Source organism: Solea solea, chromosome 16, assembly GCF_958295425.1.
Source record: "Solea solea chromosome 16, fSolSol10.1, whole genome shotgun sequence".
Lineage (NCBI taxonomy): Eukaryota > Metazoa > Chordata > Actinopteri > Pleuronectiformes > Soleidae > Solea > Solea solea.
The window spans coordinates 10201279-10216271 of NC_081149.1; the positions used below are offsets into that span (position 1 = coordinate 10201279).

Consider the following 14993-nt stretch of genomic DNA (forward strand, 5'->3'; position numbering starts at 1 on the left):
ACGCCAAACAATCTTATATGTATGTCATTTCATGTTGAGTATAATACATTTAATTATGCAGTAGTTTCAACTGAATGTCTTATTGTTACTTTTATAAAAAATATTGCTTGCAAATAAATGTAGTATTATATTCTCAAATGAAAAATAGGGCTGCGAAACTAGTAAAAGTTTGTGCATCCCTAGAAAGTAAATTAAAAAAAAGGATAAAGTCTTACTGTTTCCTTCCTGAAGCCAACTCTAAAGTAATGGTATACTCAGCAGCCACCAGGGGGCAACTCCACTGGTTGCAAAACAATGAATGACTGTATGGGGAAATGTGCCCTCTCACTTCATTTATAATGTCTCAATCACTAGTTGTAGGTGTCAAATTTGCAAATTATGCACCCATTTAGAGAAAGTGGGTGCCTGGTTGCAGGTGACATCTGTGAATTTCCAGTTGCAAAACCTCACATGGCAAAAATTGTAAATCTCGGTCTCAAAAAGTACTCTGTTTGCGTAAAAAGTCTATGGAGAAATTAGCCTGCTTCCTACTTGATTGACATCATTCACAACATTTTCCATACTTTCAGGTGTTCTTCAATATAATGATATATATTCTGATTGACATCTGATGACGTCCTGTAGGTCCCTGGTTCTTACGGGTGATGCTACTGCTGGTTGTTTCGTGAGAATGACCGACATTTTCCTACAGGACACAGGGATTAGTGTTGTAGTTGTCACCAATAATGAATCTCAGGGCTGAGTAGTAAACAGATTATAAGTGCAATAAAAAATAAAATATCTCCTGCGGCCCTGGGGTCCCAACCCTGTCTCTGGGAATGACTGATTTAATAGGTTCTTTTCAGTAATGTGTCACACAGGGGCGAGTCACGTCGTGAGGACAGATATAGTGTGTCTGTGTATCTCGAGGAGTGTCACATTTCTGTGTCTGTGTGTTGATATATGATGTAAACCATCTGAAGCCGAGGGTCGTGCTGGTGCTCAGCTGTGAACGTTCAACAAAGATCTCTGTATGGATGGACCATTTGTTTGCCATAATGGATCTGTAGGCGTCTCCCCAGGGGGAGTGAGGCATCATGGGTGGTAATGTGACGGGGGTCATTTGCCACAGCGCACGCTGCGTTGCCCTGCGGCAGATGATCTCACTTCACACGACGATGACGAGGAAGCCCGCTGACCATTTCTGCAACATTAAACAACATGATCCGCAAACCATTTACCCCATCCAGTGCTGAGCTCATTGCTCTGAAAACATGGAATGGATTGCTCATTATTGTAATGTCGCCATTTTACTTTCTCAACGGAGAGCCATTGTTTGTCTGCTTTCTTTTATCTTTTTTCTTTTTTAAATGAGAGTAGCTCAGCTGCTCGAGCAAGATTAGAAAACATTAATCGCTATTGTCAGATGCTGCCCGGGGCGTAAGCAGCTGCTAAGGCCCCACAACCATAGTGGGTCCCCACAATATAATCTAATAATTGACCTCTCTGGGTTCCCGTGTTCATCTTTTGTACCGCTTTAAACTGTTAAAAGACACAGATCCTGAGTCCTGCACCCCTGAGACAGGAACTGAGTTTTGGATTAGAGATTACAGGAGCAATTTTTGCTCTTTGGTTTGGGTTAACAAAGTAAATCATATTCAAAATAATACTGTGTTTTCACAGGTTTTTTTCCAAGAGATTTTGACAAAAGTAAGGTAGAGATATGTGGCTGAATGAAACATGTGCTTGGTTGAAGCTGCAGTGTGTAACTTTTAGTGTTTTTGTTAGTTGTTGTTGGTGATGAAATTATTCTGCCTCTGTGTCATCGTCATGATCAGAAGAAACAAGTCACTTCCTCTGTGCAGTGTTTGAAACCCACGGAGAGTCGTGTTGAGCTGAGTTGTGTGAACTCATTTGATCATGGTTTGAATGTATTTGTCCATATTTAAATGTCATGCACTACAGTTTAAAGCTTCCCTGTGAAGCATGAGCGTGTAAACAAGTTCATTGTAATATGCTGAAAGGAAAAGTGTTATTAGGAGAAACCTAACAATAGCTGTTAAAGTCTTGATATAGATAGAGACGTGTGAGAGAAAGACGTGAGCTTCTCTCCAGCAGGTGTAATCTTTCAGCTTTCTGTCCAGGTGCCAAATGTGGTTGTGGGATATTCACACAAAAGTGTCTCATGCTTTCATTCTTGCACATTATCTCACCCCTCGTGACCTTCTGTGTGTTGGCTGCTCTTGGCATCTGTACACGTCCACAGCTACAGTACATGAGCTGGCAGGAAGGGATTGAGGCCAGGGAGATGTTATTTTCTGCGTGCATGGGCTTGTTCTTTGTATTCCACTTTTGGGATAAAGTTGGCTGATATGAAGAAATTAGTTTTTTCTTCATCACTCCGAGAGAGAGAGAGAGAGAGAGAGAGATCCTTTAAAAAAAGGTTTGAGGTGTCTGTCTGCGAGTGAATGTGACATGTCTGAGAGTGCTGAACAGATGTGAAAGACATTACGTGGAAGATTAAGGGCAAAAGGACTTTAGCGGTTAGTGATTGAAGTGGAAGAAATGCCCTGTCTGCCCGTTTAATACTTGATCCTCTGTTTCCCTTAACCTCTTCATCATTTTTGGTTGGCCTGAAATGACATAGAATTACTTCCTTTTCATAAATGGTGCTTCTGAAACATAATCACTTTAAAAGCCCCTTACTAAGTTGAATGAATGCATATTTTAATGCACCAATACACTTTTATTTAAGTGAGTTTTTAGGCCTTTTTCCCCCCCCCATGTCTGTCTAATCTCATCTCCTCTTGTCTTCCCTCCTCTCAGGGCTGGAAGTGGCACAGTCCAGCTTGTTACTGGGTGGGTGAAGATCTGCTCACCTTCGATGAGGCCAGGAAATCCTGCGAGGACAGTCGTGCCACCCTTGTTACCATCACCAACAGGCGTGTACAGCTATGAACGCACACCTTGACACGCATGTGTTCTACTGTGTAGCCATTAAAATGCATGGTTTTGTGAGTGCTGCATCTATTATAAGACTCTTCTCAACCCTCATAGGTTTGAACAGGCCTTTGCCAACAGCCTGTTGTTCGGTCGCTCTGGGGATTCCTTCTGGATTGGCCTCCATAACCAAAGCAACCGCGGCTCCTTCCACTGGCTCAGCAAGGATGAAGTGTCCTACACCAACTGGAACCGTGACCAACCAGGTAACATATCATGTTGAAATGAGCCTGTGAATGATTTTAGATCATTCATTTAATCGGATCCTGTTGTCAAACGTGGAAAAATATTTGCTTGGTCGACCAGAGCTAATGTCAAAGATAATCAAATGTTTCTTGTATATTGATTTCACAATGTATTACATACATATTTTTATTTACATTGTTTTTACATTTGATCTATCCAATTCAGCTCCATTATGTTTTGTTTATTGGTTGTCAGCCTCTGTCTGCTTGTGTCCTTATTGTCTGTGTTGCTATAATGAGTTCACTCCCCTGAGGGGATCATTAAAGTTTCCTCTAATCTATAAACAGGGATTTCAAATTGCCCAGATCATGAGATCAATTCTGAACCAGAGACAGTTTTGGATTGAATCTGCAAGTGGAATCTCGATAAACGTTGCCATGTGTTCTTTCCTTCTTTGTTTCATGTACAAATGTCCTCATTTGACTCTGCCGATCGAACAAAAGCAGAAACCAGTTATTGAACTCACTGCGATGATATCAGAGCAGGAATGAGGCAGGAAACCGAATGACTCTCTTTTCAAAATGCAGGCTGTAGCTGAATCGACTTGCTTTTGAGTCACTGAAAGATTCAAAGATATGAACTCACCTCTTCCCAGAATATTGCTGTGGTTGGGTTGGCCAGTAACAGAGAAAAATGTTTTTATTTAAAATACAGATGACCACATACAATAGACTCTACCGCAACCCTAAGATAATATCGTGTGAGGAAATTGGTTTTTCAAAATCAAAATTCTGTACAGTACAGTCAGAATAAAAGACGTCCATATAATAAAAGACCAGCTGTGAATAATGTACACACCATTTATGAAAACATGAGCCGCAGCAGAGAGTGAAGGAATGAAACCCTGTCTCGAAACTTATTTCCCACACTTTTCCTCTCCTCCACATGGTTCCTGTGTTTCCACGTATTTCGTCAGTGCAGCATCTTCTCCTTTTTTTCTTTTTTTTTTTTTTGCTCTCACCCACATTTCACCCTGTGTCTATTTCAGTCAATGTGGACGGCGGCGGCTGCGTTTCTATGGCGACTGGTTTCACGACCGGCCTGTGGGAGGTGAAGAAGTGTGCGTCATACAAGGCGAAATTCATCTGCCGACAGAACCAGGACGCGTCGCTGAGCCCCGAGCCCCCCGTCCCTCAGCCGACCCCGAGCCTCAGCGGCTCCTGTCCCAGGGGCTGGAAGAGCAACGATAAACTGCGCTACTGTTACAAGGTTCACTCTGGGAAATGTCTCACACTGCTGGTGCTCATTGTACGTGTGACTTGAGTGTTATTTACTCTTTGTCATCTGTGTGCAGGTGTTTCACTCCTCCCAGCTGGAGGAAAAGCAGAGTTGGCTGCAGGCTCACCTGTACTGCAGGAGACACGGAGCCAACCTGTTGAGCATCACCGGCCCGGACGAAGAGCAATATGTGGTGCAGATCCTTCATGAGACCTTCGGGTAGGTGTGCACCTCTGACTGTGGCGAAGATCATGATAATGACTTCATTTAACATTACCCATTGATTCAGATCATTGTCAAATGAATTCACACAATTCTGATTAAGCCTATCAGTTCCACAAGACACAGGAAGTGATGTGTTTTATGTCACAAACAGATTGAAATATGACTGAAAACATAAAGAGGCACCCATGAAAAGTCTGTCATTCAGTAGTTGAACAGTATATAAGTGTTGTGTCCCCGGCTGCCTCTGCACTGCTGGTGTATACACACATTTCTTGGACTGGTTCCCAGTTTGATGACCTCTGGAATAAACGTCTTCCTCTAAAGCACAAACTCATCATAGAGAACATAAGTGGGAACTTGAATTAACCCTAAATGACTTTCTGAGGACTTGTTCGGAATGAACCCGGCATGAGAGGTCTTTGTTGGCCAAAAATATTTGAGCGACTCTTGTCCTTTTGACAATGCTGACAATACGGTCCACAGGGAATCAGAGGAGCATGAGCAGCACTGGTTTTGGATCGGACTGAACCGCAGGAACCCCATGGACAACGGCAGCTGGAAGTGGAGCGATGGATTGGCCGTGAGTTGTGACAACAATAGTTGGTCAAAAAAAAACAAAGATGCAACTTTACTGCAAAGTTTTGAACCTAATTTGAAAACAAAATGTGTGTCTGTTTGTCTCAGGTCACGTACCAGAACTTTGGCCGCTACGCTAACAACATTCGGCAGTGTGCTGCAGCAGACTTAGGAACCATGACCTGGCTGGCCATGCACTGTGATTCTGACCTCGACTGGATCTGCAAGATCCCCAGAGGTAAAACCGCACTAGACTTATTTAATGATGTCGATTGAATCAGTATTGGTGTATAAATACTCACTGATCACATTATTGGGTACAGAGGACGCCTAATAAAGTTGCAAGAGTGGCACCCGGTCCTCTGGTTATTTGAGTTACTTCCTATCATTTTTAACCAATCTGTTCATTCCCCTCTGACCTCTGGCATCAACAAGGCATTTCTTTTGCTGACCACTCTCTATAAACCCTAGAGGAAATTATTTTTGTGAAAATCTCTGTCGATCATCAAGACCAGCCCACCTGGCACTAACTATCATGCCACATTCACAGTCACTTAAATCACATCTTTCCCATTCTGATGCTCAGTATGAACTTGTCTTGTCTGTGTTTGCGTGTCTGAATACATTGAATTGCTGCTATTTGATTGACAGCTTCGATTTTCGGGTTAAAAAGCAGTTGAATGGATGTACTTGGATGAAATAATGATTTCTATTTTTCTTCAGTTGGCGTTTTCCTTCCTAAAGCACTAGTTTTTATGTCATTAACACACCTTTTGTTTGATTGTGTGTTTGTAGGTAGTGTGGAACAGGAACCAGAAGTATCCGAAGGTGAGTTTTTTATTCAGCTTCCAAATTAACTTCTGAACTTCCAGAAATGACCACTGAAAACCTGCCCATGTTTCCTTCTTCTTCTTCTTCTTCTTCTTCTTTATCTCTCGTCTGTCAGGCACCAGTTCACCAGAGTGGGTCACCTTTCAGGAGGCCGAGTATAAATTCTTTGACCACCGCACCACTTGGGACCAGGCCCAGAGAATTTGCTCCTGGTTCGATTCCTCACTGGCCTCCGTCCACTCAGCAGGGGAAGAGGCTTTCCTGGCAAACACTTTACGCAAGGCAATGATAAACGTGTTCATCGTTATCATTTATAGGCGTTGATTTAACCCCAGAGCTGCAATTCATCGTGATTGTCTCAGCCAGCGGTCCGGCTTCATCTGGCCAAATCTGTTATCAGGCACAAACGTGTTTGTGAAGATCACCACTAATTATGGTGTCTCCACATTCTGCATAGCAACCGCACTGTGTAACTACAGTTCAGGATCGTACAACCACACATTTGGAGTCCTGCTGTGATATAAATCAGCACGCAGTCTTGACACACTTTTTCACAGTTTCTCTCTATCTTGTTTAGATGGTGAAAGTGGAGGGCGACAACTGGTGGGTGGGGCTTCACACCTATGAAAATGACGGCCGTTTCCGCTGGTCCGATCACTCGGTGCTCAACTACGTGTCCTGGGCTCTGGGGAGGCCGCATGCTCTCAGCCGTGACCGCAAATGTGTCTACTTATCAGCCAGTAAAGGTAAAAAGAGCCAGAATATGTGGCCTCAAGAGGCTAAATCCAATGCACTTTACATGATTTTGTGTTTTTTCACTTCCAATCAGGGGACTGGTCCGATCAAAAGTGCCACTCTGACCTGCCTTACATCTGTAAAAGAGTGAATGTCACTGGCACCATTCCTCCAACCCCAGCATCCCCTCACCCTCCCGCAGGCTGTCCACAAGGATGGGCTTCCTTTCAGCATAAGGTAGAGCTAAGACACAACAGGATTTGAAAGTGTATTTATCATGTTAAAACAGGCCGGGGAGGTATAGCAGCTCAACTTTAATGCACATTTTATACTGTCCTTAATCAAACTGACCCAATTTGACCTGAGCTGACTTCTTTGTGCTTTTTTTTTAAGTGTTTCAGGGTGTTTGATCAACTGTACAAGGTCACATGGTCTGCGTCCAAGTTGAAATGCGAGATACAGGGAGGTGTACTGGCCATGGTGTCCAATCACTTGGAGCAAGGTAATAACAGCAGAGGACAACTGACGTACAGTCATGGTGGTGGAGATAAGACCAAAGATAGGTTTATTAAGTTACCCAGAAGAGACTGGACCATTTTGAAAGCACACAGAATCATGATTTGCCCATGTTGACGTTTTGTAAATGGAAGTTCAGAGGCGTCATCTACAACCAGGCTCCTATTTGACAGGAACATTTGTGTATTTTTCCTTTAAATGGGAACATGATTTGCTATTAATGGTTTAAAACATTAATTCCTCAGGGGGTAGTTTAATTTTCCCAGTCTAATGTTCTTTTGTAACCAGCATAGTTGCCCCCTGGTGGCTATTCAGTATATTGTTACTTCTGTGTTTGCTTCAGGGAGGAAACTGTAAAACTATGGTAACAGTTCTATCATTTTTGTTTTGAATACTGTTTGAATACTATTCAACTATTTTTCAAAATAGCACCTTTTAAAAATCCAATAATTTGATTTTATTTTATGTTAATCCAATATGCCACTTGTTGTTATTTGTGACAGTTAATAAATGTGTCATACCTGTCTCTCTTAATCTTGTCTCCTTCTCACAGCTTTCATCACCACCCTGCTGAACAATGCCAGCATTGACCTTTGGGTGGGTTTGACTTCAGACTCCAAAGGTCATTTCCAGTGGACTAAGACCAGCCTGCTCAGCTACACCAACTGGGGTCCTGGAGAGCCAATCGACAACAGTGGTCCACACCAAAACAAGACACGGGTACTTACAAGTTTACAGCCACCAGTCACAGCTCGGCATTGTCCTCTATCTGTTCCTGCTCTGATTATTTCACTGTCGACCTCGCAGGGAAACTGTGTGGTGATGATTCACGGGAGCCCAAAGAAGAACACTGGCATGTGGGCCTCCCGAGCCTGTGAGATGGAGAGTAACGGCTACATTTGTCAAAGGCGTCAAGGTGAGTCATCAGATATAATCTCTGACAATGTGCATTTCACAAGTGAAGACTTGTAAAATGAGTGAGTCGACTCACATTAAATCCTATCTGACTTTCTTCTCTCTTCAGACCAAGATCTACCTCCAGCGCCTGCCCTGATCCCTGCCTCCCTGGCGACGCCAGTCGAGCTGGGCGGAGTGACGTACCGAGTGGTAGAGAAGCGCCTGGACTGGACCGGTGCTCTGCACGTCTGCAATTCTTTGAATGGGACTCTGGCGACAGTGAAGGATCCCTTCCAGCAGGCTTACCTCACCCTGCTCATCAACAGCCTGCGCCGGCCAGCCTGGATCTCGCTTTATAACTTCGGAGTGAGTCTGTTAACTTATACGTTATATTAAAGGTCCAGCTCGTAGCTGAAGTCGTAGTAGGAGACTGAAGCAGATCAGGGACCTACATTGGCCTTTTACATTTGCCTTTCTGCTTCAAAATGCCAAACACACAGTATGTCCATTAGAACTAATGTAAAAACATGGCGGTGTTGGAGAGTGCTTCCATAAAGCACTGCATTTGCACAAAGTACACATAAAAGGCTTATTCTGAGGCTATGAAATACACACTCAGCCTCAGATGGGTAGTATATTTATAATAATTCAATTCAATTCAATTCAAAGAACTTTATTTGTCCCAGAGGGGCAATTTTAAGGCACATAGATCAGTTGTACACATTTACAAGAGACAAACTGAAGAAGAAGAAAAAGAATATAAATACAAGATCCATATAATATAACAAATGTTACTGACTGGACATTTACGTACATACTTTTTATGTTTTATTCATTTCTTCAGTTCACCAGTGTTTTGTATGCTGTCAGTGCTTTGCAACTCATTTTTCATGTTCTCAGGGACGGAGTTTCACCTGGTTGGGTGCAGAGGATGTGTCCTATTCAAACTGGAACGACGGGGAGCCCAATCAGATGGCTGGATGCGGTCACATGACCACGACGGGCCAGTGGTCTATGAGTCCCTGTGATGCTAAACTGGAGGCTGCTATCTGTCAAATTAGTGGTATTTGTGTTGAATATTTACACGATATAGAGTAGTTTACACGTTACCAACGATAGTGTGGGGCAGTATGCATTACCCACTACTGATATTATTATTTTACCCTAATTAGAATATTACAATTTGGAAGCAAAGTAGTTTTTTTACCTTTTATCACTTTTTGATTGTATTTACAAAATAATAGAATGAGTAATGTAAAATGACTTATGATACCAAGTAATAAGACCAGTAATATTAGGACCTTTAAAAGGACTAGTACTTAAAACATAACATATTCAGCTTACTGAGTAACTGTTTACCAAAACCATGAGATTTATCCCTTTTCCGTGGTTAAACTGTCGTCATCATAACTGTGTTTCCATGCTGCCAGATGAGCCAGTCGGTCACCAGTGGATCTACCCTGGCAAGTGTCCCCGAACTGTAGGAGAGTCGGCGTGGGTGCCTTTCCGAAACCACTGCTACGCCTTCAACCTGCACACTCTTAAACTACAGCAGGACGCGCGCACGACCTGCAAAAAAGGTAGGGAAGCAGCAGACGCTCCCACGCGCTGACATGAGACAGACTGAAACTGAAATCCACTCTAGTGCAACACACACTAGACCACATGTATCAATATGTCTAAATGTAGATGCTTTTTATTGAGCTGCTCCATTGTCTAATCTTCCTCCCCCCCCCCCCTCTCGTCTAGTGGGCGCAGAACTTCTCACTATCTTGGATGAAACGGAGAATGGATTTGTGTGGCAACACATCCAGAGCTACGCAGAGCAGGCACACGGAGCCTGGCTGGGCATCAGCGTAAAAGGTCCAGCCTCAGACGCACCCGTCCATATCTTATCAAAAGTCCAAATCCAAACGTGTTCATTCATTTCATACCGCTGCTCTTGCTATGCTTGGAGATAAATGTCCTAATTTAGTACATTTGAGCAGGTTAATTGTGTTTCAATTTTCACAGAACAACCATGAAAGAATGAATTACATAGAATGAACTCCATAAAGACTTTCTCTCAAGTCAAATGAATGTGAAATGTGAATGTCCATTGTCCCCGGTTATATCATTTGATTTGAATGCTAATGGGTAGAAGGTTCTAAAACTACAGACGGCTGACTTCACTGTGTGCATGCTTGTGTTCCTGCTACAGGCAGAGGTCTGGTGTGGAGCGAGGACACAGAGATGTCATTCACCAACTGGGAAAAACACGACCTTGCATTTTCTGTTCTGTCTCCAAACTCCTGCTTCTGGATCCAGAGCAACAGCGGCCTGTGGAAACCGGGCTCATGTCGGAATCGAACGCACGGAGTCATCTGCAAACAGCCACGCAGTAAGCACACACACACACACACACACACACACACACACATACAACACCAAGTTTTTCCAAGAGTTTCAGTCACAAATCAACCAGATGCAATGATGCAACAACAGGACGATTGTTTTCCAGGTTTCACTGTACAATACCCTAACACAGTAGTGCAGTGGTGAGCACTGGTGTCTCACAGAGACATGGTTCCAGGTTTGATTCCTAGTTTTTTTTTGGTGTAGCTTTTGCATGGTTTTCTCTCAGTGCTCCAGCTTCTTCTCTCAGTCCAAAGACGTTTGGCTTCAGATTAAATGGAGACTTGTCCAATGTGTGTCTTTGTGGTCCAGTCCACACGTAGGCCAATGTTTTTGGAGAACATTGCTTTTTCTTTGTGTTTTGGTCTTTCAAACTCATGGAAACTGTGGGTTAGATCTCTGAAAACACACATTTTGGGGAAACTCCTGCTATAATGATGTTTTTCACAATCTCTATTCAGTGTCTGTCAGAGACAACTAAGAATTTGGCTTGTAGCATCAACCGGTGTGCAACTGTGGCCTCAGGCGTCATCATATTTGTTTACATGAGCCAAATTATGTAATTATGTCAGAAAACTGTTAGTATTTGCATTGATAACTGGACTTTTTTTATCTGCCAACCAGAATTGTCTAACTCAGTCTTTGTCTTTTAACTATTTTCTCTCCTTTATTTTCTTTTTTGTCTTTTTTAAAGCGCCTGAAAGTGTCCCTTAGTTACTTTTTAAATTGTCTAAATCAGTCTTTGTCTTTTAACCCTTTTCTTTTCTTTTCTTTTTATGTCTTTTTGTATTTAGCACTTAAGCACTTAAGCACTTTCTGTGAAGCACTTTGGTTGCAGCTCAGCCGTATGTATATGTGCTATATAAATAAAATTTGACTTGACTTGACTTGAGAACAGTTAGTGACGTTTTGTCTTCACAAGGCGTTTCAGTTACGGTAATATCGCCACCTGTTGACTTTTTAACACTTTAACAGTCAGGTTTTTCCATTTCCATGTGATTGAAGATGTTTTTGAGTGCTTGGCGTGTATGGACGGGATTATAGTTTATCATTATAACCTCACTTGCCCTGTGATGGACCTGGCAATCTTTCCACACGGCCATTGTCAGCTGGAAGTGGCTCCGGCTCCCACTGTGACCCTCAAAGTACAAGCTGTATTGACAATGAAGATGACGAGAAATGGCGTTTAATGTCAAACCTGTCAAGCGGTGAATGTTGACTTATCATTTCAAAGAAGAACATGCGGAACCTTGAATAAATTCTAGTGTTTTCACAGAGGCAGCCACAGAAAATGTGAGAAAGTGGTATAATTAAAACTATTACTAAAATTAGAGCAATTAATGACTTATCTCTCCCTTCTTCCATGTGCAGTTACTGAAACTTCAGCCGTAAAAAGTGAGTATGATAATCATCATGTTCATAGTGTGTACGCCGTGTGCAGAGTGTGTGTGTGTGTGCTAATCCAGACCTCCATCTTTTGTCTTCACCAAGTGGACAGCGACCATCTGCCCACCCTGATTGTTATCATAGTGACGGGCCTGGTGCTGGTGGTGCTGATCGTCGGCGTGATCTTCTTGTACCGACGGCGGACTCTCGGGTCGCGGGGTTCCTACGAAGGCGCTCGCTACAGCCGCACCAGCTCCACCAACGGCGAGCAGATCGAGAAGAACATCCTGGTGTCAGACATGGAGCTGAACGAGCAGGCGGAGTAGCGGCGAGTGACTTTGGAGCGTCCGGCCATCAGACTAGACTGGATCTGACCTGACACACAAGAGAGGTTGATTTCAATGTGTTGACTCAAAAAACTCATCGCGGCATTTATGTTTTAAACCCTGAAAAAAAACAAAAAGAAGAAGAAAGATTTTCCCCCCTGCGTTGAGGGGCTGTGTAGAGCGCAGCAGATATTTTAGTTTTTAAATTGAATCCCAGGCTTTTTTCAGTCACTTTGGGTTTTTTTTTGCCAAGACTTAACAGTTTAAGTAATTTCTCTCCAGACAAATCATTCTATATGTACGACTTTTCTCCACACAGCATGCATGGAGGCTGTGAATGGATCTCCTGGGAGTTTGGTTTTATTGCAGCTGGAAAAGTTCAACCAAAAATCATTTTTAATGAAATGACTCCTCGCCGTCTTCCCCCGGTGCCAGCGTAAATCTTTTGCTTGGTGTATATATCCTTTCTTGTTCCCATTTTGATTGAAAGACTCACAAAACACAACTAAAGGACTTGTCTCTGCCCTCTTAATACACAATCAGTCTCCGCCAGGACCAAATTCACCCATAAGCCTTTGTAATCTTCTTTGCCATGACTGTATTTACCAGAACCAGAACTTGACGTGTGTTTTGTTGTTGCGTTGCGTTCATGTCCTTGCCATCGAATTGTCCTTACCTCTGCAGCTGTGGAGAGCTGTCACGGATGATGTGTGTGCGTGGTTTCTTTTTTTTGTGAGCCTGCTTCTCTCCTCCTTTTCTGACGCGACACGTCAGCACCAGCTGTCAGACGAGCAAAGTAGGAAGAGGTCCAAAATGTGAACGTGTGGAAGACGACCGGGACCAGTGACCTTAAAGCGTCTGAGGGCAGCACACTACAATTGTGCACATAAGTAGAAGTTAGTATTGAAAGCTGGTCTTTAAATAGGTTGCGTTGTCTCTTTTGGTTTCAGCGGGACGTAGAGCTGTCTCTCAGCATCTATGGCTCCGTGTACATTTTGGCACTTTCCTTTATTATCTTGATCCAGGTCAGTCTCAGTCCTCCGCTCGCCTTTGTTCGTGATCCTTTAAGACACAGTTGCAGCTTTGTGTTTCCTGACTTGTGTTTGTTTTGGCTCCTCGCGCCACCATCTGGAGCTGATTCAGCACTTTTACTGACCGTAATTTTCCTTGTTTTCACCATGAAGAAAAGGTCTGCAATTTGGCACTGATTTGGCCTGATTTATCATTTCTATGGACCACTCGTATATTTTCACTAGCATAGGTTTCATTATGTGTTTTCAATCTACTACAACTGGTGAAGACATTTGGAAACGTCTTCTTCTTCTTTTACCCACAAAGGAAAACATCCCTCATGCACAAAGAGTGGGAGTTTAAGACTTAAAAAAAAAGAGTTCACTCTTTCATAACTTTCTCCAATTCTCTCTTTGTTTCTACCTTTTTGTAAGATTTCACATTTGTGCTTCAGTAATGACCAGAATTGCCTCCTCTTTCTCTTTTTCCCTCAGCTCTTGCCTCTGAGTGCATTTCTGTTTTCCTGCCTAGAGGAATGCTTTGGAACCTTTTCAGTCTGAGGCTGTGAAAAAAAATCTCCCTTTTTTTGCTCTTTGAGTTGGACTAAGATAGAGGGGGAAGGTATTTAGAGAAAGAGTAAATAGGAACGTGTGTGTGTCCGTGTGTGTGTGTGTGTGTGTGTGCAGTCTCCAGCTGTGGAATGTTGAGTCGGCAAGAAGAGCTCAGTGGCATGTCTGGAACCAATCAGAGAAGGAGGGCTCAGGGATATGAAGGGTCACAATGAGGATTGAAAAAACCAGATGAAGAAGAAGAAAAAAAAAGGAGGAGTTATGGATGTAGGAAGAGAGGGGGAAAAAAGCAGGGAAAGGAGTTGAGCAAAGGGTGCAGTGGTTTGTCCCAGGCTTACCCCGGCCTCTGCTGGTTGTTAACTGCACAGGTCTGTGGCCACGTGCAGGAGATGTGAACTCCAGTGGTGATGTGGTGACGTAGCAGCAGCAGCAGCAGCCCCGTGGCGATGCAGGACGGCTCATGTCCCTGTGAATATTAATTACCTGAAGAATCTGTTCAGACTTTTTTTGTTTGTTTGTTTGTCTTTCCAAACGTTTGTGTGTCACTTTTATATGAACTGAATAAAGTCCATGTTCTCAAAGCCACTGACATCATAGTTATTTGCGGATTATTCACGAAAGAAAGATAACACGAAGACAACACTGGTAACTGTTAGTAATGATGTGGTTAGTAAACTTTGCGGTCAGGTTTCCAAGGTCGGTTCCAAAGTTGCTGGTTCAATCCCGGGAAGGACCACGGGCTGTGGTGCCCCTGAGCCAGGCACCCAATCTCCCCATTGCTCCCTCGGCACCTGGCTTGTGTGTGAGACAAATTCAGTGCAAAAATTCTAAATCCACTGTGTGAAAAGTTGACTGCAATGCTGATGTTTATCCACAAGAGGGCACACCTCGTCTGCTTTGTTAGGCAGCTCCTGGTCGTGTTGACCCTTGACTATCACAGACCACTATTGCACCATCTATGAAAACGTCACCATTGTTAAATCAGGTTTAATCACCAGGCCAAGTTTCTTTAATCAGGTATGAGTTAATTCCAGGAGACCTGGAAAAAAAACAACCCATAATGACTGTAAAGAAAATGACCAAA

At 43.1% G+C, this 14993-nt stretch overlaps 1 protein-coding gene across 2 annotated transcripts in view; it reads left to right on the top strand.

Moving 5' to 3' along the window:
* The window catches only part of mrc2 (mannose receptor, C type 2), a 30713-nt gene extending 16215 nt beyond the window's left edge, over positions 1–14498 (top strand). For both annotated transcript variants that reach the window (XM_058653196.1, XM_058653197.1), the window contains 20 exons: positions 2806–2921; positions 3037–3185; positions 4214–4434; positions 4520–4662; positions 5152–5248; positions 5353–5482; positions 6040–6072; positions 6191–6357; positions 6653–6821; positions 6905–7047; positions 7204–7312; positions 7880–8046; positions 8134–8242; positions 8351–8589; positions 9124–9286; positions 9654–9803; positions 9973–10086; positions 10424–10603; positions 11989–12012; positions 12109–14498. In XM_058653196.1, the coding sequence (XP_058509179.1) occupies positions 2806–2921; positions 3037–3185; positions 4214–4434; positions 4520–4662; positions 5152–5248; positions 5353–5482; positions 6040–6072; positions 6191–6357; positions 6653–6821; positions 6905–7047; positions 7204–7312; positions 7880–8046; positions 8134–8242; positions 8351–8589; positions 9124–9286; positions 9654–9803; positions 9973–10086; positions 10424–10603; positions 11989–12012; positions 12109–12329 (2844 nt within the window). In that variant the 3' untranslated portion in view covers positions 12330–14498. The remainder of the gene's footprint in view (positions 1–2805; positions 2922–3036; positions 3186–4213; positions 4435–4519; positions 4663–5151; positions 5249–5352; positions 5483–6039; positions 6073–6190; positions 6358–6652; positions 6822–6904; positions 7048–7203; positions 7313–7879; positions 8047–8133; positions 8243–8350; positions 8590–9123; positions 9287–9653; positions 9804–9972; positions 10087–10423; positions 10604–11988; positions 12013–12108) is intronic.
* The last annotated feature ends 495 nt before the right edge of the window (positions 14499–14993 follow it).